The sequence below is a fragment of the Canis aureus genome, chromosome 14, assembly GCF_053574225.1.
Source record: "Canis aureus isolate CA01 chromosome 14, VMU_Caureus_v.1.0, whole genome shotgun sequence".
NCBI classification, from domain to species: Eukaryota; Metazoa; Chordata; class Mammalia; order Carnivora; family Canidae; genus Canis; species Canis aureus.
In genome coordinates, this window is record NC_135624.1 from 52,029,947 (window position 1) to 52,057,285 (window position 27,339).

A 27,339-nucleotide genomic window follows, 5' to 3' on the forward strand; every position below is an offset into this window, starting at 1 on the left:
AAAAAATGTTCTGGCCTAATTTCTGGTGCTAAAGATAATCTCAACTTTGAACTCTACATATAAATGCACAGCTATGAACATTCATCAAGATAAGGCATGGTAACACTTCAGATACTCATAAACTGAAATGACAAAATTTAGTGGCAGAATGTTAGTATACTTTGTTACCAAATCATCCTAGTCATAGAAAAAAGAGCTCAGTAAATTAACAGAAAAAACATGGAATGTTAAGGTTCCTTCTAAAATTTCTAAGGAAAAATTCATATAAAAATGAAACACTATTATGGTGACATTTTGTAGCTAGAAACCTGAGATTTTGCTCTAATTAAATGGTTTCACTTTCAAAGGGCATCAAGTTTAATATAAAGTTGTCACCCAGGGATCCCTGGGTGGCGCAGTGGTTTGGCGCCTGCCTTTGGCCCAGGGCGCGATCCTGGAGACCCGGGATCGAATCCCACATCGGGCTCCCGGTGCATGGAGCCTGCTTCTCCCTCTGCCTATGTCTCTGCCTCTCTCTCTCTCTTTCTCTCTCTCTCTGTGTGTGACTATCATAAATAAATAAAAATTTTAAAAAATAAAATAAAATAAAGTTGTCACCCAGAATATTGGGGGAAAAAAAACAAAAAACAAAACTCAAATGCATTTTAGGTTTCTAAAAAGCTAAAAAGTAGACCTTTCTTTCTGAAAGGTCCTTATTCCTGAAATAAAGTATAGGCTTTAACTTCCTCAAAAGCTCAGTGCACTTCATTTTGGGGCTTTTCTCCTCCACAGTAAATCAAGATGTTCTATTTTTTTGTAATTTTTAAAACTTCAGTAAAGCATGTATTCTCTTTTAAGCTTTTAAGCCTTGCTTAATGTCCAATTGGGTTTTTAGGTAAGGTTATTTTTTGTAAATATAATCTATACAGGAAGCTCTTTTCTTAAAGTATAATATATAATACATAGGCAAAAAGGCAAAAATTCTTGATGACTTACGTATCACTTGATAAGAAATTTGACTTTGGAAGGAAAAGATGAACCCTAACAACAAATGTCTCATTATGAGACATGTAAAAAAACCAACAAAACTGAATCTATCTTTAGCCCTCCATATTGTTCATGTCAGTGGTTTAATGTTCATGTCGGTGGCTAGGTGTTACAGGCTCTTTGGAAATTAATATACGTATCTTAGAAATGCACACTGAGGCCAGGGTGGGGGAGAGGGAGGCTTGCTTCAGCCCTCCATAAATTTGGTCAAGATAACACAGCCTCTCCCCTTTGTGACAGATATCTTTGTATCTTTAATTTTTTTTTTTTTAAGATTTTGTTTATTTATTCATGAGAGACACAGAGAGAGAGAGGCAGAGACATAGGCAGAGGGAAAAGCAGGCTCTATGCAGGGAGCCCGATATGGGACTCGATCCCAGGTCTCCAGGATCACGCCCTGGGCCAAAGGCAGACGCTCAACCGCTGAGCCACCCAGGCGTCCCTAATTCTCTTTAATATCTTTAACCACTTGTAATATATTAACGCTTGTATACCAGTCATATACTTTCAGATACATATTTTTTGAATCTTTAAAAGTGACAAACCTAAATATTTGTTTCTATAAGTTTATGTAAAATATACTGATATAAAAAGTCAGAAAATCTAAATTCCTAACTAATTATAATTTAACTTACTTAAACTAAGTTTGTGTTTTTCACTACATGCTAAAGCTTAAGATAGGAGGGCCAGCATAACCCAACAGATGTGAGTGAAGGTCAACTTCCTCCAGTTATTATTGTACAAGATAGACAGTAAAATAATTTTCTAGACAGAATTAACTGATTTTTTTTCATTCTCAAGCAAATTAAGTGATATCAGGAAACAACCTTTAATAATCTAACTAGATTATCATTAATCCATTGGGGGGAAAAATACAGGAATACAGGAATACAAAATATTCTTTAAAACATTTAAAATATTAAATAAAAGACAAAGCATTTCATTTGCCCTGAAATGTACCTGCAAAATAGTTACTCTGTGATGGGAAAAGAGAACAGCAGCTAATTTTGATGGAAGCATTTTGACAGATGTTGGTACAATTAGCAGACAGGCACCACTTGATAGAGCAACAAATATTTCCACAACGGAAGGATCAAAGGTCAGAGGTGAAGCCAGAAACAAAACATCTTCCTGTGTGATCTCGAAAAGTACCCTAAAACACAACAGAATGCAGTTATAAGAAACGTCTAACATTTGGTAATCACATATCCTAAAAAATTATTTATGACCATAAGTTTAGTTTCTAGATGTTGGCCAGATTTTTACTGTTTCTCGTAGGTTAACAAAAATGGTACTCCTAGTTCTAGAACTCTTCTTTATAAAAAGAAGGATTAAAGGCCATTTGAAGCAGGGTGCCTGGGTGGCTCAGTCCCTTAAGCATCTACTTCAACTCAGGTCATGATTCCAGGGTCCTGGCATCGAGTCCCCCCACATCGGGCTCCCTGCTCAGTGGGGAGCCTGCTTTTCCCTCTGCCTGCCACTTCCCTTGCTTGTGCTACCTCTGTCAAATATTTTTTTTAAAAAAGCCATTTAAAGGGATCCCTGGGTGGCGCAGCGGTTTGGCGCCTGCCTTTGGCCCAGGGCGCGATCCTGGAGACCCGGGATCGAATCCCACGTCGGGCTCCCGGTGCATGGAGCCTGCTTCTCCCTCTGCCTGTGTCTCTGCCTCTCTCTCTCTCTCTCTGTGACTATCATAAATAAATAAAAATTAAAAAAAAAAAAAGCCATTTAAAGCAATATCCACTTCCTACTGTGATATATTTTATCATCTGTGATGGCTTTCTGATGAGTAAGTGTGGCTGGATTGAACCAGAGTCCCCAGAATTTCTAGTATGTTTTCCATTAGGGTAGAAAACAAGGGACACACTCTCTCAAGAGCTGAAGGACAAAAGGGAAGCAGCTGCCATTTAGTAGAACACACATCTCTCTGTTATTCCAACCATTAACCTAGGTGCTGCTGTGAAGGGATTTTGTAGACAGAGTCTCTAATTAGGGGACTTTAATCAAAAGGGAGATTATCCTGGAATACTGGAGATTACTCAACTGGAAGGACTTTTAAAGAACATTTAGGCATTCTCTGAAAAAGAGACTCATCCCTTCCCCCTAGATCTTCTTTCCTGACTTGCCTGTGAACAAGCACATGCCTATGGGGTTCCAGCCTCCTCATGATCATCTCTTAGTATTTACTCTATAGACGTCAGTGTTGCTTAGCCAGCACCCACAAACATAAGTGAGTCCTCATATATCCTCCTGGTTCTGCTTTACTGGTAGAATCTTGATTTATTCTACCCTAATATTTAATGATGCTTAGTAGAGACCTCTGATTTCCTTGTCCCCACTATTTGGCATTTTCTCTCAACAGCTGAACAAAGAGCTGAATGTATGTAGTTAGGATATTACCAAGTATTAGTCAGTGTTAAGCCTGCAGAATTCCTCATTTTCAACACAAAAAACCCACTCTATCTAAAAGGCAGGGATTACCTTAACTTCAAAAGATCTTCAAGTATAATATTGTGGTACCAACTAAGAAGCCCAGAGTTAGTATGAAGATTACTTTAAGCTGAGGACATTTTGGATTTAACAGATGCGGAAAGAAGCCTTCTTAGAGCTTCCTTTATATGACTAATTGTAAAAACTTCTGGAAAATGAAATTGCCATAAATTCCTTCTTCAGAGTGACTTTTATTCCCAGGACAGAAACCAAGAATGAACCTACTATAAATCCCCTCTGCGAGTGACTTTTATGGCCCTGAAAGTAAGCCAAAAGGGGATTTTAAACAGGTAAATAGATTTCAATAAATTCAAGCACTACCAGCAATCAAGAAATTCCTATTCTTTGGGACACCTGGATGGCTCCCAGGTCGTGATCCTGGGGTCCTGGAATAGAGTCTTGCATCTGATTCCCCACGGGGAGCCTGCTTCTCCCTCTGCCCATGTTTCTGTCTCTATAGGTCTCTCCTGAATAAATAAAATCTAAAAAAAAAAAAAAAAAAAAATCCTATACTTTAAATTAGCCCTTTACCCCTCACCGGGTAGATACTTGCTCCTACTTACACATAATTCCTGCCTCTGTCAGCCCAGAGCCTCTCCCACTCCAACCATATTCCAAATCTACTCCACTCTCTTCAAGTTCCCTGCATCTCTATCCCACCTCACCTCTCAAAGTCTTAACGTATGACTTTGCCTTCTGCATAGGAAAGTCATAATTCATCTTAAATAGATTTAATTATCTTAAATCTAGCTTCATCATGCTAAATTTAAGATAATCATAAAGAGTGTAAAATACCTCACTAATTTTCATATTGATTTCATATTGATATTTTAGAGATATTGAATTAAATAAGATATTGTTAAATTTTCTCTACTCTCTTTGTACTTTTTTTTGAGAGAGAGAGCAGAGGGACAGAGGGAGAGGGAGAGAAAGAATCTTAAGGAGGCTCCAACGACCAGCAGAGAGCCTGACAGGGAGCTCGATCTCACGACCCTGAGAGCATGACCTGAACTGAACTCAAGAGTTGGATGCTTAACTGACCCATTTCTTTGTACTTATAAAATGTGGTTGTTAGCAAGTTTTAATTATATAAAACTTAAAATGACGTAAAAATACGTATTTGTCTAAGTTTCTATATTTGTTTCTGTTTCCTCTTGATCTCCTAAGACTATTCTCCTTTGGTTCCCTTTCTGTTTCCTTCTTTCCTCTCAAATGAGAGTCAACTACATAGAGATTCCTCATCTGCCAATGAGCAAACCAAACTTTACAATACTATAGGAATGAACTTAATGAAATGCAAACCTTTTTACATATACTGGATTTAAGTGCGAAATTCTTCAACAGGGCATACCAGACTCCTGCCCTCTCAGGTCACACGGCTCCTGCCTTCCCACTCCTTCCTCAGCTCTCATATACCCTAGAAACCCAAACTCCTTTCTTCCAGATCTCTGCTGTACCTCTGCCAGGTATATACTTTCTTCCTCTTAATAATTAAGAAACAAAGCTTCAACCATATTATTTGTTTGCTCCCTATTTGATCCAGGTCTGGATCAGAGAAATGAAGTCCAAACTAGCAAAGAACTAAAGTTCAGATATAGCCACAACAAAAGACCTAATTACTTGTGACTATCAATTTAGGAACAAAGGTTTTAAAACCCAGAGGCATCCAGGTGGCTCAGTCAGTTAAAGCATCTGACTCTTAATTTTGGCTCAGGTCACCATCTCAGTGTCTTGAAATTGAGCCCTGCATCAGGCTCCACACTTAGCAGAGCTGGCTTGAGATTATCTCTCTCTCCTTCCTGCTTGTGTGCACACACATTCTCTCTCAACTAAGTCAATCTTAAAAAAAAAAAAAAAAGTTATAAAGAGATTAAAATTTTTCCCTTGGGGTACCTGGCTGGCTCAATTGGTACAGCATGCAACTCTTAATCTTGGGGTGGTGAGATCAAGCCCCATGTTAGGGATAGAGTTTACTTAAAGAAAAAATTTTTCCCCTTTAAAATACAAATTTTGAAGAAGGATTTGAAGGACAAAACTCACCGAAAATGTTGGATGTTTGGCACTATACATGCATGAGGGACTCTGACAATCTTAGGGATCCCTGTAGTGCCTGATGTATGGAGAACATATGCCAAGCAATTCTTTTGCCTCACATCCATACGCTCGTCTGTCTTTTCTGCATTGCTGTTCTCAGAATTTGTGCTGTTTGCCATTTTCTCTTTTTCATAATTCTGTTTTCTGTCATTTAGCATCAAGCTCGCTTCAGCATTTTTCCAGTGAAGTCTGAAGAGTACTAGGTCATTATATTCCTTAGGTGTATCATAATTCAATAATGTTTCATAGGAAGATTTGAATTTCTGTTACACAGGGAACAAAGTTCACGATATTAATATGTAAAAACTTTTTTTTTTACACAGAAGTAATACAAAATATTCATTTACTTCTTCAATATGGTTTTGAGTACTTCTATATAACTAGAGATTAAAAAAATAAATCAGAGGGACGCCTGGATGGCTCAGCAGTTGAGCGTCTGCCTTCAGCTAGGACAGGATCCTAGGTCTGAGGATTGAGTTGAGTCCGGCACCAGGCTCCCTGCAAGGGGCCTGCTTCTCCCTCTGTCTATGTTTCTGCCTCCTCTGTGTATCTCTCATGAATAAATAAAATATTTTAAAAATAAATAAATAAATTAGAAACTTGCAAGAATACAGTGCTATCCTTACTTTCAAGGTCACCTTCAAAATAAAAAAAAGACACAAAAACAACTGCAGGGCAATGTGATAATTGTGACAGTGAATATGTTTCAAACGTCAATGGGAACAGAGGAGACTGAATTTACCTCTGCCTGGAAGGTCTGAGATTGCTACATCACATGTAATATTTGCATTTTAAGTAGCTTTTGTCCAAATAAAGGAGTGCTTTATTAGGCAAATAGCTAATGCAGAGTATATGATAGTGAGAAAGCCAGTGTTAATGGAGAATGTTAGGCATTCCAATAAGTTGAAGAACTGGGGGAGAGGGAGAAAGTAAGTAGTGTTGTTAATAGGAGAGGAGACACTATCCTTAATAACTCTGTATACTCCATACTAAGGGGTATAGGGCAGCCCGGGTGGCTCAGCAGTTTAGTGTCGCCTTCAGCGCAGGGCCTGATCCTGGAGACCCGGAATCGAGTCCCACGTCGGACTCCCTGCATGAAGCTTGCTTCTCCCTCTGCCTGTGTCTCTGCCTCTTTCTCTCTCTCTCTCATATAAATAAATAAATAAAATCTTAAAAAAAAATACTAAGGGGTTTACAACTTAACCTAAACAATAAGATCCAGTTGAAGGTGGCAATAGCATAGGTAGACTTTACTCCATCAAGGATAGACTGATAAGACTTTTGATAAGTGAGGGTCTTCTAACGAACCTTTTGCAACAAGTGAGATAGGCTATGTAGGCCCGAACTAGTCTGCTGCAACAAAGAGTGGACAAAAAGAGCCTAAGAGCAAGAATCAATAGGGCTGCAGAACTTTCTGGATACAGAGTGAGCCTAAGAAGATTGCTGAGTTTCTGGCTCAGTTATTTGGTAGATGGAGACAAATTAATACAGATTTACTTTAGATAAAAAGATGCTAAATTCAATTTTTACATGCTTACAAGTAGGTTCCCTTGAATATACCTTTTCAGGTTGATAAAGAAATTTAATGAAACATTACATTTCAAATTACTATAAGTGAGATGAATAAGAGAAAAATAAGAGGAGAGAAATGAGAAAAAGGTCACAACACAGGAGCCTATATTGTTTTTGTTCGTTATGTGTATATTAAGGGTCCGGTATGGTATCTTATAATATTAAAAAAAAAAAATGGAGGACCTATATAATATATATTTTTAAGACTTAGTTCAAAACCATCTTTTCCTATTAAAATTTTCTCATCTCGGGCAGCCCCAGTGGCACAGCGGTTTGGCGTCGCCTGCGGCCTGGGGTGTGATCCTGGAAACCCAGGATCGAGTCCCATATCGGGCTCCCTGCATGGAGCCTGCTTCTCCCTCTGTCTGTGTCTCTGCCTCTCTCTCTCTCTCTCTATGAATAAATTAAAAAAAATGTTTTCTCATCTCTACTATGTTACATTTACTTCCCTTAGCACAATATCACACTATGTAGAATTTACAGATTCAGGATTATGGTCTTTTTCTAACCACAGCTGACCCTTGAACAACACAAGGGTTATTAGAGGCACCAACCCTAATATCCATGAATAACTCTTGATGCCCCCAAAACTTTACTAATAGCATACAGCTGACCAGAAACCTTACTGAGGACATAAAGTCAATTAATCTATACTTTGAATGTTACAAGTATTATATTCTATATTCATATTTTAACATAAGCTAGACAAATAAAATGTTAAAAAAAACTGTAAGGAAGATTCCCTAACCTGGGAAGTGAAAGAGATATCCAAGTTCAGAAAGCACAAAGAGTTCTAATCAAGGTAAACCCACGGAGGTCTACACCATAACATACTGAAATGTAAATGTTTGCAGCAGCTAAACAACATGCTAGTGAACAACCAATGGGTCAACAAAGATATCAAAGAAGAAATAAAAATAAAAAAATACATGGAGACAAATGAAAACAACAGTCTAAAACCTTTAAGATGCACCAAAATCAGTTCTGAGAGAATTTATAGTGATGCTGGATTACCTCAAGAAACAAGAAAAAAATCAAACAATCTAATCTTACACCTAAAGGAACTAGAAAAGGAACAAAGCAAGCCCAAGGTTAACGGAAGGAAATAAAGATCAAAACAGAAACAAATGAAACAGACTAAAAAGATCCATGAATAGAAAAGATCCATGAAACCAAGAGACAGTTTTTGAAAAGACAAAAGTGATAAATCTTTAGCCAGACTCACAAAAACAAAAACCTGAATAAACACTAAATGCAAAAAAATTTTTTTTAAAGACCCTACAAAAAAAACTGCTGGACAACATAACATCCCTGATGAACATGGATACAAAAATCCTCAAGATACTAGCGAATCTCATTCAACAATACATTAAAAGGATCATTCACCATAATCAAATGTGATTTATTCCAAGGACACAAGAATGGTCCAATATTCACAAATCAATGTAATAAACCACATTAACAAACTGGATAAAAATCACATCCTTTTGAGATGCCTGGGTGGCTCAGCAGTTAAGCGCCTACCTTCAGCTCAGGGCGTGATCCTGGAGCCCCGGGATTGAATCCCACATCAGGCTTCCTGCATGGAGCCTGCTTCTCCCTCTGTCTATGTCTCTGCCTCTCTCTTTCTGTGTCTCTCATGAATAAATTTGAAAAAAAAATTTATTTGCATCCTCTCAATAGATGCAGAAAAAGCATTTGACAAAATTCAACATCGTTCATGATAAAAACTCCCAGGGACACCTGGGTGGCTCAGCAGTTGAGCATCCTGTCTTTGGCTCAGGGCATGATTCCTGTGGTCCTGGGATCGAGTCCTCCATTGGGCTCCCTGCAGGGAGCCTGCTTCTCCCTCTGCCTCTGCCTCTGTCTCTCTCATGAATAAATAAATAAAATCTTTAAAACAAACCAAAAAAAAACCTCCCAAAGAGAGGGAACATGCCTCAACATAATAAAGGCCATACTCAATGGTGAAAAATAGATTTTCCTCCAAGATCAGGAACAAGACAAGGATACCCACTCACTTTTATTTAACATGGTATTGAAAGTCCTAGCCACAGCAATAAGAGGGGAAAGAAAAAAGACATCTAAACTGGTAAGAAAAAAATTAAATTGTTACTATTTACAGATGACATGATACTAATAGAAAACCCTAAAGACTTCATCAAAAAACTAAGTAATAAATGAATTCAGTAAAGTTGCAGAATACAAAATTAACATACAGAAACTTGTTGCATACCTATATACTAACAAGGAAGTAGGAGAATAAAGAAATAATCCCATTTACAATTATATCAATAATAAAATACCTATTAATAAATTTAAGGTGGTAAAAACTGTACTAAAAAACTGTAAGACACTGATGAAAGAAAGTGAAGATAACATAAACGAAAAGTATTTCATGGTCAATGATTGGAAGAATATTGTTAAAACATCCATATCATGCAAAGAAATCTACAGATTCAAAGCAATCTCTTTGCACTGATTGCAATGATTTAAAATACCATTTTTTTTCTGATCTAGAACAAAGAATCCTAAAATTTGTATAGAACCATAAAAGGCCCCAAATAGCTAAAGCAATCTTAGGAAAGAAGAAAGCCAGAGGTATCACAATGCCAGTTTCAAAATATACTACAAAGCTTTAGTAATCAAACAGTATGGTATTGGCACAAAAACAGACAACAGATCAACAGAACAGAGTCCAGAAAGAAACACATGCTTACATGGTCAATTAATCTACAACACAAGAGGCAAGAATATGCAATTAGGAAAAGAGTCTCTTCAATAAATGGTGCTGGGAAAACTGGACAGTTAAATTCAAAAGAATAAAACTGGGCCACTCTCTAACACCACACACAAATATAAACCCAATGTGGACTAAAGACCTAAATGTGAGATCTGACACCATTAAACTCTTAGAAAAAAACACAGAACATCATCACCTTGACATCATCCTAGCACATTTTGCTAGATACATCTCCTCAAGCAAGAAAAACAAAAGCAAATTACTGGGACACCAGCAAAATAAAAAAGACTTTGCACAGAGAAGTAAACCATCAACAAAACAAAAGGGCAACCTACTAAATGGGAGAAGATGATATATCTGATAAGGGGTTAATATCCAAAATATATGAAGAACTTATCCAATTCAACACACACAAAAATAAACAAAAACCAAAACGAATAATCCAATTAAAATATAGGCAGAGGAACTGAATAGACATTTCTAAAGCTGACTTACAAATGGTGAACAGACATGTGAAAGATGCTCAACATCAGTAATCATCAGGGAAATGCAAATCAAAACCACAATGAGCTATCACTTCACATCTGTCAGAATGTCTAGAATTAAAAAGACAAGAAATAGAGAGATGCCTGGGTGGCTCAGCAGTTGAGCATCTGTCTTTTGTTCAGGGAGTGATTCCGGGGTCCAGGATCAAGTCCCGCATTGGGCTCCTTGCAGGGAGCCTGCTTCTCCTTCTGCTTCTCTCTGTGTCTCTCATGAATAAATAAATAAAATCTTTTAAAAAAAATTTTTTTTAAAGATATAGGCATTGGTGAGGATGTAGAGGAAAAAAGGAACCCCCTCACACAATGTTGGTAAAAATGTAAACTGGTGCAGTCACTGTGGCAAACGGTATGGAGGTTCCTCAAAAATGCCATAGGACCCAGTGATTCTACTACTGGGTATTTATTTTATTTTATTTTATTTTTAAAATATTTTATTTATTCATGAGAGACACAGAGAGAGAGAAAGGCAGAGACACAGGCAGAGGGAGAAGCAGGCTCCATGCAGGGAGCCTGACGCGGGACTCGATCCCGGGTCTCCAGGATCAGGCCCTGGGCTGAAGGAGGCACTAAACTGCTGAGCCACCCGGGCTGCCCATTACTGGGTATTTAACCAAAGAAAATGAAAACAATAATTCAAGAAGATATACGCATTCCTGTTTATTGCAGCACTATTTACAGTAGACAAGATATGGAAGCAACCTGGTCCAATAAATAAATGGATAAAGATGCTGTGATGTACGTACGTACATACACACAAACACCCTTCAACTGAAAGATAAACGTAGCACATAAATTTAAACACACTTACATTAATTTGCTGTTTTTCAACAAGAATATAACTTAGATTACATTTTTTCATGAAATGAGTTGATAATGCTGGTGGTGAATCTGGATCAATAGGAGCATAAGCAGCAGGGACTTGGAGAATTCTAAAGAAACAGTACAGAGTCAGCAAAGAAGATCTGTTGAAAATGATCTTTAAGTATTTCTATTTCTCTATGCGCTTTACTACTGAATCAGAAATGCCAAATGTTTTTGATGACCCCATCTTTATAGTTATTTTTATTTTGTCTTTTAAGACAGAATACCTATCATTAAATTTCTATCACTTAACTTACAGAAATCCAAGATTTTTTTAAAGCTAATGTATTACAGTAGAATATACTTGGTTAATGCTACTACTAAAATACCAAACAGGTAGCAGAGTCATTTCTTCATCTAACTAGGATAACATAAGCTAAATACCCACATATAACTTACTAGTATGCAGATTAATACAATCTGTATACTAAAAGACATCTCGACAAAACCAGGATACCTTAAGGGGGAGGGGACAACTTTAAAATTCATTTTTAAGTGGCAATAAGATGCAAAATCAGTTAGCTGTTTTAACTAAAAGTACTTTGAGGTAGGGAGACCTGGCTGGCTCAGTTGGTAGAGTATATGACTCTTGATCTTGTGGTTGTGGATTCAAGCCCCACTTTGGGTGTATAGATTATCTCAAAATAAAATCTAAAAAAAACAAGTTCTTTGAAGACAACAGATTTTTGTAGTAATTCTCAATAAAATTTTGTCAATGATTGGATAAAAGGGAAACTAACTTTTTTTTTTTGCTTTACATTTATACAACTAACCTACTAACACACATCCTATGGGATGAATATCAACTTCTAATTCTTTAGCAGCCTTGATTTCTTGCAGAACCCTACGACGTAAGTCATGATATAAGGATAATATTCTAGAACAGCTTAATAATGAACATTTTGCAAATGACTGTTTGAATTAGCGTCTTCTGCAGTTCACTGCTCAATTTTTATGAACCATCACCCAAAACGCTCATTCATTCATTCATTCACTTACTGAATACTTGAGTACCTAAAACTTCTGTCTCAGAAGGAAAAAAAAGTCACATTATTTCTGAAATAATTGTTTTCATTGATATAAGAACAGAATTTATGACTGTTTTCTTTTGGTAGACAAATGAAACCCATGTGTTTTGGAGATATTTAAATATTCTATTAGTAAAAGCTTCTTGGCTCTCCTATGTAAGTTCAGATTAATTAACTTAAAATGATTAAAAATAATCTTGGGGAAATATGAACTCATTTAGCCTAAAATTGAACAAGCAATACATAAAGATACAATAGTAAAAATAACAGTAAGTTACAACATATTCTATATATTAAAGAATTATATTAGGCTAGAAAACAATTTAATATTAAAAGAATTACCCTAAAATCCAAGAGGGTAAGTTTATTCCGGGATGGCAGTAGAGACCAACTTCCTGAATTTCTTGAAAGTCACAGTGTAGGAGTAGAAAATTTGATAATTCTGAAGCAGCATTCACCACAGTCTTATAGGTGTAATAAACTGGAGGCTGGTTGTTACACTCATCAAAACATACAGCTATTTTATCTGAATAAATGGAGGCAGCCTGATGCACCAATTCCTGAAGAGTCATTTCACTGAAGTTTCTCTAAACATCATTGGTAGCAGAGAACTCTACCTATATACAAAAATATGGGGACAGGGAGTTTTAGGGAACCTGGTAGGGTGAGAAAGGGAGAAAGAAAATTCTATACAAATCATTCCTCACAAAAACAACTATATCAAAAACAATCTCTGAACCTAGGAATTGTCTATGGTGAGAACAAGGAGGATGAAAATTAATCTGATACCATTGACCTAACACTGGGTCAAAGCTGGAAGAAAATTTGGGGAAAGAGCAGTATGAACAAAACATGAGGAGACTGAAACAGGTAAAAATGTGGTCTCTCTCAACCGTCCACAATGTGAAAAAAAATACAAAAAATTAACCAATAAAACTAAATTTAAAGCACTATATGCTTAATTTTTTCATCTTTCTTTCATTATTGTCCCAGATTAAGATAAGTGGTTAAAATCCTGCACAATATCTTTGCAAAGACTAATGCGAATAAACTGTGCTTTTAGGAAATGAACTTAGGGAAGATTAAATAAACCTTAGGTAGAAAAAGGGAAAAACTATCTAAATCCATCCAATTTTAACCCAATAATATAAACTATATTATTTATTATGACACTTCAGGTCACATCAAGTCACATTTATAATTCTTGAGGAACTTATTTTTAAAATGCCAATAAATTGGGCAGCCCTGGTGGCTCAACAGGTTAGCACCGCCTTCAGCCCAGGGCGTGATCCTGGAGTCCCCGGACAGAGTCCCTTGTTGGGCTTCCTGCATGGAGCCTGCTTCTCCCTCTGCCTGTGTCTCTGCCTCTCTCTCTCTCTAATGAATAAATGAATAAAATCTTAAAAAAAAGTAAAAATAAGATGCCAGTAAATTCATTTAAACTATAGTTTTACAACTCCAGAGAGCACTGTATCAATGCAATATTCTCTGAACTTCTCAAAAATATAAAAGATTTTAAACAGTATTTCATCAAAAAAAAAAAAAAAAAACCAACAAAACCCAAAAAACTTTAGGGATCATTGTTTTAGAAGAAATAACAGCTAGTATTTCCTTGAGAATAAAGGTGATTTTTTTCCTTCTGTGAACTCTTTTCCAGATTTCAAGTAACCTATTTTAAGTTTTATTTGTTCATACGTATTTGAGCTGATTTCATGTATTCAAAATTAAATCTTACAGATGAAAGTTAATTTATATGAATTAGAAAAAATATTCCTAAAGAGCAAAATGAACCAACTATTGAGACTCATAGGTTTGAAAATGTTAGGATTTCTAAATATAAAGTTTAAAAATATAACTTTAATACAGTATTTTTAGTAAGCATTTCCACATTCTTTTATGATGTACAAGATTAAAATTTTAAACTTTTCCTCCTACACATAAATGATCATTATATAAAGAAGACGGTCCATAGCACACATTAATTATGCCAAACGAGTTTATCAGAGGAGGTATAGTCAGTGCAGAAGGAGATCTTCTGCTATTCTTTCTATGACAATAGATTGTTTACACTATAGTAAGGCATTTTCACAAAAATGTTAGTGTAGATGTCCCCAAAAATGCATTTTTTTTCAAAAATGCATTTTTTAATGCAAAAAACAATTACAGCAGTTAGTTTTTCACAAGGACATTCTGTTTACTATATTCCAAAATACCTGACATTAAAAGGGCAAGATTATAAGGTGAACTTAAATGACATTTTTATAACAAATTGCAACACTCACTACATATGTTCATGTTTTTCTACTTTTAACTACCAGTTTCCGAGCAGTTGCTACAGAGACTTAAGGCAAGATCTATTGTGTAAGGTTTTTATTTTTTATTTTTTAAAGATTTTGTTTATTTATTCATGAGAGACACAGAGAGAGAGAGGCAGAGACACAGGGGGAGAAGCAGGCTCCATGCAGGGAGCCCGACATGGGTGGGGCTCCATCCCAGGTCTCCAGGATCACGGCCTGGGTCAAAGGCAGCGCCAAACCGCTGAGCCAGCGGGGTTGCCCGGGTTTTTATTTTCCTTAACAATCACAAATCCATCCTCTCCAATAAATACTATATTAAAAAAAAAACAAAAAAAAAAACAAAAAAAAAACCAAGACCTTGGTCACCCAATAAGTATCTTCTGAGACCTCATAAAGAGGGGGGGGAAGCAAAACAGGAAAAAAAAAAAAAGAAAAACTGGCAAGCTGATTTTATACGTAATGGAATCATTAAGTTAAAAATAGTCAAAAATAAAAATAAAAAATAAAGATACTCGCTACTTCATTTACAGCAGCAGGGGCCATGTATTTAGTCCTCAAAGCGCTTACAAGTGTCAACAAATTCTAGGGCTGGGGGGCGGGGCCCTCTCCCTAGGTTACCAGTTAAAGACAGTTAGATAACCTAGACACTTTATTTTGCCGTATCCACGGGCTTAATTTACATCATACAACTTCATTTAATAACAATGCCCTTGGGACACCTGGGTGGCTCAGCGGTTTGGCGCCTGCCTTTGGCCCAGGGCGTGATCCTGGGGTTCCAGGGTCGAGGCCCGCATCGGGCTCCCCGCATGGAGCCTCCTCCTCCTCTGCCTGTGTCTCTGCCGCTCTGTGTGTAGGTCTCTCATGAATGAATAAATAAAATAACAATGCACCTTAGAGCTCCCCCAAAACACGTTTTCATTTGCGCTTCCAAACCACAGCAGGCTGGTCTCTCAGAATGAAGGGGCAGAGGGTCCGAGGCTGAGGAGCTCTGAAGAAATCACACACGTCAGGTTAGTCTTGGCTCGACACCACCTGCCGGAGGCCACTGACCTACCTCGGAGGCGAGGCGGTGGCGGTGGCCCCGAGGCCTCACCCTCCTTCACCTCCCTCACACAGGCCGCCGCGGGATACCGCCTCCCGCGAGACTCACTCGGAAGGCGTGAGGGTCGCGGCAGAAGCCTGAGCCCGTCTGGACCGTCCAGCAGCCCGACCCCGGGATCTCTCCACACACACACACACACACACACGTGAGAGACGCAGCCGCTCTCCCGGGGGGGTGGGGGGAAGCGTGCCCACCGCGCGGGCCGCCGGGACGTAAGAGGCGCGCTCTTGCGTAGTGTTTGCGTCGCTGCGGTGACGTCAGCTCGCGCGATCGGCGGCAGCCACTGTGCCCCGCCCCCTCCCGAGGGGACCGAGCGGGCCTGCGAGGAGAGCAGGTCATGTTTTCGCTCCAGGCACCTGTTGGGGTCACGCTGGGCTCGTGACAGCGTTTGCAAAGACTGTGGAGCTGCCCAGCTTGGTGTCGCGCCCTTTCATACTTGCCAAGATACTTACATTCAGAGCCGCAGTCTCTCCTTGTCCGCGAAGTGGAGAGAAAGACACTGTCTAGGATTGTGAAGGAAGAGGAAATAGTGAACTACCACAGTAGGTGGATTTTTTTAAAAAGCTTTTTTTTTTTTTTAAGATTTATTTATTTATTCATGATAGAGAGAGAAAGAGAGAGAGAGAGAGAGAGAGGCAGAGACCACAGGCAGCGGGAGGAGCAGGCTCCATGCAGGGAGCCTGACGCGGGACTCGATCCCGAGGCTCCAGGGTCACGCCCTGGGCTGAAGGCAGCGCTAAACCGTTGAGCCACCCACGGATCCCCAATAGTGTTATTTTAAAGGTACTCTGCAACAGCACAGAGGAAATGATCAGTTTTTTATTTTTTTGCTGAAGAACTGAGGAAACAGCCCAGTATTGACACCTATATATGAAAAGTCATGGGACATCCTCCTGTCCTTAGGTATCAGTGGCAAGAAACCAGCATTAATCCAAGCAAAGAGATAGCTACATGGCAGTTTCACCCGGTTGTACCACAGGCTACTTAAACTATCGTCTTTTTTCTGGAGGCCTGGGTTCCCCAAACATGTTTCTGTATTTGAGAATGACACTATCATCCACCTTGCTGGTAGAGAAACCTAGATGCCACCCCACACACACACACTTTTTCTTTACCCTCCTCTAGCCAACTAGACCCTAGGTCTCCAGTCCCCAATCTCAAAGTCTAGCTGATTACATCAAAATCACCCGTGGTGATGTTAATCTGATTCCTGTCTCCACAGGTTCTGAACTAGTTTTCTACTGAGGGGCCTACAATCTGCATTTTAAAAATGTTCTTGGGGATCCCTGGGTGGCGCAGCGGTTTAGCGCCTGCCTTTGGCCCAGGGCGCGATCCTGGAGACCCGGGATCGAATCCCACGTCGGGCTCCTGGTGCATGGAGCCTGCTTCTCCTTCTGCCTGTGTCTCTGCCTCTCTCTCTCTCTCTCTGTGACTATCATAAATAAATAAAAATTAAAAAATTTAATAAATAAATAAATAAATAAAAAATAAAAATGTTCTTGGGGCACCTGGGTGGCTCAGTCAGGTAAGTGTCTGCCTTTGACTAAGGTCATAAACTCAGGTGTCTGGATTGAATCCCTGAGTCCAGCTCCCTGCTCCGTGGGGAGTCTGCTTCTCCCACTGCCTCTCCTCCCTACTCATGCATGAGCCTCTGTCTCTCAAATAAAAATTTTTATTTTTTTATTTTATTTTTTTAATATTTATTTATTTATTCATGAGACACGGCGGGGGGGTGGGGGAGAGAGAGAGAGAGAGGCAGAGACACAGGCAGAGGGAGAAGCAGGCCCCATGCAGGGAGCCCGACATGGGACTCGATCCCGGGTCTCCAGGATCAGGCCCCAGGCTGAAGGCTGCACCGAACCGCTGAGCCACCTGGGCTGCCCATAAAAATCTTTTAAAAAAATGCTCTTGTCTTCATTTCCACAACTACGACCCTTAGTTCAAGTCCTCTTGGTCAACTTTTCCCTAAAGCTTATCCAGTCTCCCTCAGCTTCAACTCTAAATTGCTGCCAGAGTGAAGGTTTTTTTTTTTTTTTTTTAAGATTTTATTTAGTTATTAATGAGAGAGAGAGAGAGGCAGAGACACAGGCAGAGGGAGAAGCAGGCTCCATGCAGGGAGCCCGATGTGGGACTCGACCCCACGTCTCCAGGATCATACCCTGGGCTGAAGGCGGCGCTAAACCGCTGAGCCACCACCCAGGGATCCCCAAGACACCATTTTTAACTCATAATCCAGAGTGATCATTCTAAAACATACACCAGATTAATCATAGCATTCTCCGGCTTACGATCTCCTCATTGCCTACATGACATTCAGACTTTTTACCAAGGTAGACAAGATGCTTCATTATCTTTAGAACCCTCTGTCACAGTGGACCACTGCTTCCCTACCCTTCACATTCGTCATACCTTGTCCTGGAAGCTACAGCTATGAGGAGACCCTAGTAAAACTTCTGAGCATACCAAACCTTTATCAAATTTCGACACCTGTGTTCCGGCTGGATCTCAGGCCGAATTACCTTTTCTTCTTCCCATGTCTGCTTGATGAACATTTACCCCCCCTTACGAAAACACAGCTTAAATATCACCTCCTTGAAGCCTTTGTTCAAGCCTTGTAATAGAATTTACCCATCCTCTTCCACCGTCCCATGAACCTAGCATACTATTGGGAGGGACACTCTGCCATGGCCCTTAATGTCTTTGTGAATTCTTGCTAGGTATACCCAAAACAAGAGGTTTTGATTGGTCTTTATTCAGGTCATTTCTCAGGGTTTTGGGGGGTGACAGATCTTCAGAGCTGAGTTAATGTCTTTCCCTAGGAGCAGGCTTGCTTCCATTTACTTTAAAAGGAAATCCCCCCAACTCAGTATTCCTTTCCTGTAACACAACCCACTGCATGGGCAGACATCCATTTCTGCCTGACTCCCCGTCTCCTCAATGAGACTTGGGGAGCATGGGAAACTTGACAAATGAAGCTCTGGCCACTGCTTTTGTCATGAGTAGTAGATTTCTCTTTGATCCAGAATGTGTCTACTACCATGGAACAGTAACAGATTAGCATATTAGCTTTTCAGTAGGCTACAAACGTAGGTCATTCCCCCATGGTGACTTATACTTCTCATAGAACCTGACAACAGCGGCATGATTTCTAAGTTTTACTTCTTATACTAATTAGTTAAGTACTTTGTTTTTTTTTTTTAAATTTTTATTTATTTATGATAGTCACAGAGAGAGAGAGAGAGGCAGAGGGAGAAGCAGGCTCCATGCACCGGGAGCCCGACGTGGGATTCGATCCCGGGTCTCCAGGATCACGCCCTGGGCCAAAGGCAGGCGCCAAACCGCTGCACCACCCAGGGATCCCTAGTTAAGTACTTTGAAAGCAGAGTTGCACATCTTATGACCAGAACTTTGCAGATCCCTTGAACATTTATTGGTGCTAATTTCACTGCTTCTCTTCACCTAATCCCCCACACCTTTTGTTGTCATTTGTTTTAGAAATAAAAATGATTTGAAACTCGATTTTGAGTATTCTTGACCCTACCTCCAACATGTGGGCTTCCCATCCACCAATTAACTGAGGAACAGCCAGTTGTAAGAAATGCAGAGCATGGAGCTACCATGCTCTTCAAGCATACCATTCACTTCAAATCTCCGTGTCACCACCCAGGAAGCTCTCCAAAGTCTAGCCTTCTGAGTTTTTATCTTAGGCTTAATGATGAGGGATCGATTGAGTGAATTATTGGCCATTATCTGTTGATTCAACTTGTAGCTCTTCTCCCCTCCCTGAAAGTCAGGGAGGTGGGGCAGAAAATTCAACCCCTAATCACACATGAGTTCCCCTGGCAACTAGCCCCTGTTTTTTTTTTTTTTTTTTTTTTTTTATGATAGTCACAGAGAGAGAGAGAGAGAGGCAGAGACACAGGCAGAGGGAGAAGCAGGCTCCATGCACCGGGAGCCTGATGTGGGATTCGATCCCAGGTCTCCAAGATCGCGCCCTGAGCCAAAGGCAGGCGCCAAACCGCTGCGCCACCCAGGGATCCCTAGCCCCTGTTCTTAGGTGTTTTCAGAAAGTCATCTCATTAATATAAACAGGTGTGGTTGAAAGGAGTTGGTTATGAATATCAAGACACTTTTATTAGAGGAAAACCAAAAAACACTCAAATACAGAGAACAAATGGTTACCAGAGGGGTGGTGGTGGGGTGGGGGATGAATGAAATAGGTGAAGAGGATTAAGGAGGGCACTTATCCTAATGAGCACTGAGTAACATATGAAACTGTTGAATCACTATGTTGTACACCTGCAACTAATACCACTGTGCGTTGACTATACTGGAATTTTTTAAAAACACACCTTTACTGCTCTTACCGCTTAGGAAATACCAAGGACTTTAGGATATCTGGGCTAGAAATAAGACAAAGACCAAATATATATGTGTGTGTGTGTGTGTATATATATATATATTTTTTTAAGATTTTTATTTATTGAGAGACCCAGGGAGAGAGGCAGAGACACAGGCAGAGGGAGAAGCAGGCTCCATGCAGGGAGCCCGACATGGGACTCCATCCTGGGTCTCCAGGATCACGCCCTAGGCCAAAGGCAGGCACTAAACTGCTGAGCCACCCAAGGATCCCCTCCTTTTGGGCCTCTTTTGTGCAGTCATTTTCCATTTTGTCACAGTACAAGGAATTCAGTATTATGGGAGATCCTAAGGACTTCCAAAAAAGTTTAAGAAGCATTGGTTCCTTCCATCTAACAACTTATCAGCTATATTAAAATCTATGCACACAAAAAAAGTGCTTTTACATTGCATACTGTAGCTTAGTCTAAAATGTCTAAGGGGAAAAAAGGTGATCATGGAGGAAAAAGGTACTGGAAAAAAGTAAACTTCAAACCTGAGGGCGGGAGCACTAAAACCAAAATACATGTATTATTTATAGAAAATGTTTTCTGTTTTAATCTTTTCTTTTTAAACAAGGACTCATACTTTTAAAAAAACCACATCTGTTTAGCAAAAAAAAAAAAAAAAAAAGTTGAGAACTTTTAATTTATTTTAAGGACTGCAAATGCCAGTGTAATTTTTTAATTTGCAGTTTCTGTAAACAACTTGTATAATAGAAAAGCAGAGAAATAAATTTCCCTCCCCTTCAGATGCACCTCACGTTTGTTTTAAAGCATAGTAGTTAGTCCAGATTTAAGAAGGTTTGGGGTGAATAAGGTAAGAAAGATTTTTTTTTTTTTTTGGCATCAAATCTTTCTGCCTGCCTCTCAGCTTGCTTCAGAAAATTAAAAAAATATCACAATAGTAATCAAAACATACGTAACCTTGGAACAGAAGGAAATGCTGTGGACCAGAGAACTCCAAGAATTGTTTTAAAAATTTAAAAAAAAAGTGCTACCCTGGGAAAAGTACTCTTAATACTTTTGAAATCTTTAGAGCAACTTTAAGGCTTGTAAATATATAGAACAGGGATCCCTGGGTGGCGCAGCGGTTTGGCGCCTGCCTTTGGCCCAGGGCGTGATCCTGGAGACCCGGGATCGAATCCCACATTAGGCTCCCGGTGCATGGAGCCTGCTTCTCCCTCTGCCTGTGTCTCTGCCTCCCTCTCTCTCTGTGTGACTATCATAAATAAATAAAAAATTAAAAAAAAAATAAAAATAAAAAAGTAAATATATAGAACAAATATTAAAAAAAAAACAAAAAGAAATTGACTCAATACTATTTCTTTTCACTTTCAAAGACAAACATCGCAAGTTTAAAAAAAAATTTAAAAAAATAAAATCTCTAAGGGGCACGCAGGTTTTCCTGAGTGGCTTGGATTTTCGTTTTGACTTAAGAAACAAGAAGGCAATTTTCCTTAGGAGTTGACCAGGCTCTATTTGATATCCAAAGAAAGAAGGCATGAGAAGTCATGCCCTATGGCAAGACTTTCAGAGGCAAGAACATAAATGCATATATTATATTTTGTTTTAAGTTGGGACTTGGTATGTTTATTTTTTAAAATAGCTATATTTTAGAACAGTTTTAGGTTCACAACAAAATTGAGCATAACTACAGAGTTCTTACAAACCCCTGTCCACACATATGCACAGTCTCCTCCATTAACAACATCCCCCACCAGAATAGTACATTTGTTTCAACTGATAAACCTACATGGACATATCATTATCATCCAAAGTCTATAATTTACATTAAGGTTTACTCCTCTTGGTGTTGTATACTATGTGTTTTAACAAATACATAATGACATGTATCCACCATTATAGTTATCACACAGAGTAGTTTCACTGTCCTAAAATTCCTCTGTGCCCCTCCTATTCATCCCTTCCTCCCCGCCAACCCCTGGCAACCTCTGACGTCTCCAGTTTTGTCTTTTCCAGAATGGCACATAGTTGGACTCACAGAGTATGTAGCTTTCAAAGATCGCTGCTTTCACTTGATAATATACATTGAAGTTCCCTCTGTGTCTTTCAATGGTTTAATAGCTTATTTCTTTTTATGACTGAATATTATGTCTGGATGTACCACTGTTAATTGATTTACCTACTTTAAATTGATTTAAAAAAATTCTGGGGCACCTGGGTGGCTCAGTGGTTGAGCGTCTGCCTTTGGCTCAGGTTGTAATCCCGGGGTCCTGGGACAGAGTCCCGCATCGGGATCCCTGCAGGGAGCCTGCTTCTCCCTCTGCCTATGTCTCTGTCTTTGTGTCTCTCATGAATAAATAAAATCTTAAATAAATTCCCCTAACACACACTTTTTAGAAACCAAAGCCACCTCTTCTGTGACACTCCCTATTCCCACTAGTATTTCTGCAGAACTTACTACTATTATACTGCTTACTTAGCATTACATCTCAAATAACTTTATGTGTCCTTCCTACTCAGCCAGGAGTTTTGCTCTGTTCATAAGCAATGGCCTATTTATTGAAATGTCTGGATCAGAGAAATAAGATCTGACTAGTTGGTGCCAAGAATGGAGCCTAGATGTAACTATTACTGTGCTATTCATCATAATGGACTAACTAAAGGTCATTATTTAAAAAAAAAAAAAAGCACACACATTTAAATATACCTATTACATATATTTGTCACCAACGCATCACAATGAAGTCACAAAAAAAGTAGGCTTACTTTAATTCACAACAGTATAGATCCTGTGAAAACACATTTTTCATCTTTGTGATTTTCAATACTCTGCTTATTTTAATTTAAAGCAGTTTAACAACATTTGAGATTAAATGTAAAAACCTGTAATTTCATTCAGACTTTAGAAACTTGGGAAATAAAAGGTCATGATGGAGAAACATTAAGAAATTTGTAGAATTACCAAACTCACAGTACCACATTCCTTTATAAAAGCATCTCGATAAAACAAAAAACAATGGGAGACAAAAAGTATGGAAAACACAGAAGTCAAATAAGAGATTTTGGTTTAGTACTTTCCCTGAGTCTCTTGTTTTTACAATTCAAATACAAGTGAGGCCAATTCAAAATTGACTCACAGGTCTTGCCTCCTCCACGCTGATATGAGGAATACATTTAAGACAAGAGGCTATACACTCAAATGGTCCCAGGGCTGTATTCAAATGCCAATTTGCTTATGTCACTGCTACAGGGTTATCTGAACTGCTGCTGCCTGCTGCACATGGGCGTAAAGAGCTGTCAAGATTTTATCTTGGCCTGCCATAATATAACATGTGAGACTTATACCAAATGAAGACAGAAGATTTCAAATATTAATAAATATTAATTTTCTAAATGGATTTGGACACTATGTACATCAAATTAAGGTAACTCAACACAGAAACACTTTTATGTTTTAAAAAATCTTACATGAACAGGAATTGGGGTAAGTCATTTTACAATTTTAAATCTCAGATGTTATATAAGAAAACATTTTTTAAAAACTCTGTCTGTTAAATCCCAATAAAACAAAGTAGAAAAAGGTGGTAAGGTGATGCTTAGAATTAGATGGGCATACTAATTCCAAAATAGTTGTCACCTTGATTCCTAAACAAAATTGGCCCCTACAAATGTTTTTACTTGATTATTTAATCACAAGTATGTATATGTATTTATACATATATGTATATATTTTTGCAAATGATCAAGCACTTCATTAAAAGAAAATATAATAAGGATAAAAGGGTTGTTAGAATCTAAAAATTTGTTTTTACTTCAAATGTACTAGGTTACTTGCTGGACTTATACTATACGGGTACTAAGTAGTATGAATCATACTTTATAGTCAAATGTAGGAAAACACCTTCCACAGACATGTTTTTACAATAATTCTTGGGACATCTCAAAGACTTGGCAAAGCACTGCTAAACTGTATGTCTCCCTTCATCATAATGAAATCTCAATTTCAGAATAACAGCCAACATTTCAAAAACTAAAAATCATGCACTATCTTAAAATTGAGGGGTGAAACGATGGCTCTAACCACCAAAAGTATGACACTTTTTCATATTCCTATTAATTATTTAATCTTGTAATGTAAGTACCCCATTGCACAGGCGGGAAAAGTGAGGCACAAAAAGGCATATATTTGTTGTTCTTGTTTTAAGATTTGTTAGAGAAGCCAAGATCAAAACCACACAGAACTCCAGGAGTCTGACACTTTTGGGATATAATGGATTCAAGGTTTGCATGAAATGTTATATTTAACTCATGTCCTGTTTGCATCACACCATCTTAGTCCAACCTCTTATAAACTCTTTAAAGCGTGGAACTGGCAAATGCCACTTATCCCCTATCTTCTCTGACGGGGTGAAAAAGGCTAGCCAAGGCTTGTATGTTAAAAATAAAGAACAAAAAAACAAAAGAAACACCAATGTTGTAGTATTACATACTATTAGAAAAGTTCAATTATGAAAATATTCCACAACTGAATTTCAGTAACTTTCAAGAAACATTCCACAAAATTCTCTTCTCAAGAATCTGTGGGAAGGTAATAGTGCCTGGCAAGCCTCACTGTAAAACAAAAATTTACTTATTCTTTGCATTATTGTTGCTGATGTGAAATTAAATGTCTATGATTTCAGAACCGGTAGCCTCAAAGTACTAAACTACTAAATAAAACTGAAAGGATCATCCAAATTCCTAGATAACACCAAAATATTTACCTAGGATTGTTAATGAAAGCATAGCACTTTGGTACTCTTTTCAGAAAAGAAATCAAAACTTTTAAAGGTAAACATAAGCATGTGGCATTTTACATGGTTTCAAGGGAGTAACAGTAAATTGAGAGGGTGTCAACCACCACTAAAACTTCTTGACCAACTCTTTATCTTGAAAAATCCTGACCCTACCAGCTACCATTCCAATTCCACAGGGTATTTTCCAGTGAGACAAGCTGTACAATGACCATTCTTTTCAAAGCATTCCAGACCATTCCCATTCTCTTGAATCATAATATCCTGCTTTTCCACTTTTTGTTTTTTAAACTTTATCCCTTCTTGTACAGATGAAACCAGTCCTCCCACTGACAGATATATAACACTGTTTGCTCCTATAAGGAGAAAGAGAGAAAAAGGAAAAGATCATTACACTTCCTTTGAAAAGGATGATCTGCCTCAAAAGATAGCAGTTACAAACAGAAAAACTCAAGCCAGGATAAAAATTTCTCCTTTAGCTTCTTTAAAAAGAGGATGGTGGAGGGAGTAAGCAGTAAAAACTCTGGGCCTTTATCATTTTTTTAAAATATGAAATTGGAATTAAGGTAGAATAGAATTTAAAATAACAGTGAAGGTTTCAAACATGGAATGAATTCAGAAGGCTTCAGGAGTTCATTCTCTTGATTACAAAAATAGACTTTGAAGTCAGGAAAATCTGGGTACAAATTTAAGTTCAAGGTCACTTACTTTCCCAAGGCTAATTTTTCATCTATAAGGGAAACATAGCCTAACTGCAGAGTATCTGTGATATTATTATAATAATATAGATATCTTCCTGGCACAGAGTAAGTGTTCACAATAAGGTATCAATTGGGTGATATTCAAAATATTTAAGTGGTAAGGCACAGGCATGTCAAAAGAAACACAAGCCATAATCAACCAGTGTCGAGGTACCAAGGTATACTGGCTAAACATCTGTGTGACATTTAAATAGTTTATCTCATCTAATTTGAAAAACAAATGTCTTATCCAGGATAACCTAGATCACGAAGTCTGCTGACTTCATTATTAAAAATAACCCTACACTAAAAAAAAAAAAAAAAAAAAAATAACCCTACACTAGTTTTCACTTTTCAATTTGTACCCACATCCAAACTATTTTATTACAATCTGTGGTAAAGTTTTTGTTTTTCTTGGGATCTGATCTTTGGAAGACTTTAACTGATATGCTTACAGTTCTCTCTACCTGAAAAGCCTTTCTTCCTTTCACCTGACCTTGGCCTACGTCTCTAATATAACACTTACCCTGGTGTCTACAGACACCAGGCACTCTCATTATTCAGAATACTGTTGAATATCTGCTCAACATGTCATACAACACATATTTTTAACAAATACTGGACATTTTTTTATTACAACTGTAAAGACTGATAAGCTTTGGATTTTCTCTGTTAATAAAGTTTACAAAAATTTTATTTTTTTTTTATTTTTTATTTTTTTTTAAATTTTAATACCTACCCAGATATTTTGCAAGATGTTCAAATTCAGGTTTATTGGCAATAAGCTCTTCTTTTGTTGGTATGTTTATTCCCATAAAGCATGGATATCTAACTGGTGGTGAAGCCACTCTAATGTGTACCTTAGAGAGAAATCATTTCACACATTACTTTCACATTCATTTTAAGAATAATTGTGCAAGGGGCACCTGGGTGGCTCAATTGGTTAGGAAGGAGTCCAACTCTTGATTTTTTTTTTTTTTCCAACTCTTGATTTTGGCTCAGGTCTGGTCTCAGGGTTGTCAGCCCCAAATCAGATTCCACACTTAGCTTAAGACTCCCTCACACACACACTCTCTCTCAAAAATAAAAAATAAAAATCTAAGAATTCTAAGGAGATTATCGTAATCATGAAAATAAGTCATTAAAAAGCTGGAAACTCATAATCACAATTACCTCTAAAAAAAAAAAAGATTTATTTTAGAGAGAGAGAGGGCACACGAGCACAGGAGCAGGAGGAGCAAAAAGAGAGGGAAAGAGTCCCAAGCAGACTCCACACTGAGCACAGAACCCAACACAGAGCTTGGTCTCATGACCCTGAGACTATGACCTGAGTGGAAACCAAGAGTCAGACTCTGTCTGAACTTACTGCACCACCCAGGCGTCCCTCATAATCATAATTATCTGTAAGGCTTTCTAGAAAGACTGTCACTGCTTTCCATGCCACTTTCTCCTACAAGAGATTTTATTTTTAAATCCATTCAACTATTGTAAGTGATATCTCACTTCTGTAATTTGAATTACTGAGATATTTAGAGTTAGCATAAGCTTTAAGATTTAAAAACATAACCCAGTGTGGCAAATGTATTGCAATAGGATTTGTTCTGCATCTTCAAAAAGAGAAATGCTCTAAAAACAAAAAGCATTCTATTTTGTGGATTTAGTTTTTAAAAATAATTTTATAGGG

The 27,339-nt window shown here is 38.2% G+C and overlaps 3 protein-coding genes across 10 annotated transcripts in view; 1 reads left to right on the top strand and 2 right to left on the bottom strand.

Annotated features, from left to right (window-relative positions):
• Positions 1 to 15,982, bottom strand: part of AASDH (aminoadipate-semialdehyde dehydrogenase) — a 39,453-nt gene extending 23,471 nt beyond the window's left edge. The window contains exons 1-6 of one of the 5 annotated variants that reach the window (XM_077848111.1): positions 15,807 to 15,977; positions 15,547 to 15,644; positions 12,702 to 12,976; positions 11,279 to 11,399; positions 5,557 to 5,873; positions 1,987 to 2,179 (exon numbers count right to left, since the gene is read on the bottom strand). In XM_077848111.1, the coding sequence (XP_077704237.1) occupies positions 1,987 to 2,179; positions 5,557 to 5,873; positions 11,279 to 11,399; positions 12,702 to 12,931 (861 nt within the window). In that variant the 5' untranslated portion in view covers positions 12,932 to 12,976; positions 15,547 to 15,644; positions 15,807 to 15,977. Of the gene's footprint in view, positions 1 to 1,986; positions 2,180 to 5,556; positions 5,874 to 11,278; positions 11,400 to 12,701; positions 12,977 to 15,546; positions 15,645 to 15,706 lie in introns of those variants that run through there. The other 4 variants (XM_077848110.1, XM_077848112.1, XM_077848113.1 and 1 more) reach the window with 4 other exon arrangements.
• Positions 15,983 to 16,075: 93 nt separating this feature from the next.
• PAICS (phosphoribosylaminoimidazole carboxylase and phosphoribosylaminoimidazolesuccinocarboxamide synthase) overlaps positions 16,076 to 27,339 on the top strand; it is a 71,101-nt gene continuing 59,837 nt past the window's right edge. The window contains exons 1-2 of one of the 2 annotated variants that reach the window (XM_077848119.1): positions 16,076 to 16,300; positions 23,373 to 23,547. The gene's annotated coding sequence lies outside the window, so the exon portion shown is untranslated. The remainder of the gene's footprint in view (positions 16,301 to 23,372; positions 23,548 to 27,339) is intronic. The other variant, XM_077848121.1, reaches the window with a different exon arrangement.
• The window catches only part of PPAT (phosphoribosyl pyrophosphate amidotransferase), a 37,596-nt gene continuing 33,075 nt past the window's right edge, over positions 22,819 to 27,339 (bottom strand). For all 3 annotated transcript variants that reach the window (XM_077848125.1, XM_077848123.1, XM_077848124.1), the window contains exons 10-11: positions 26,395 to 26,515; positions 22,819 to 25,271 (exon numbers count right to left, since the gene is read on the bottom strand). In XM_077848125.1, the coding sequence (XP_077704251.1) occupies positions 25,075 to 25,271; positions 26,395 to 26,515 (318 nt within the window). In that variant the 3' untranslated portion in view covers positions 22,819 to 25,074. The remainder of the gene's footprint in view (positions 25,272 to 26,394; positions 26,516 to 27,339) is intronic.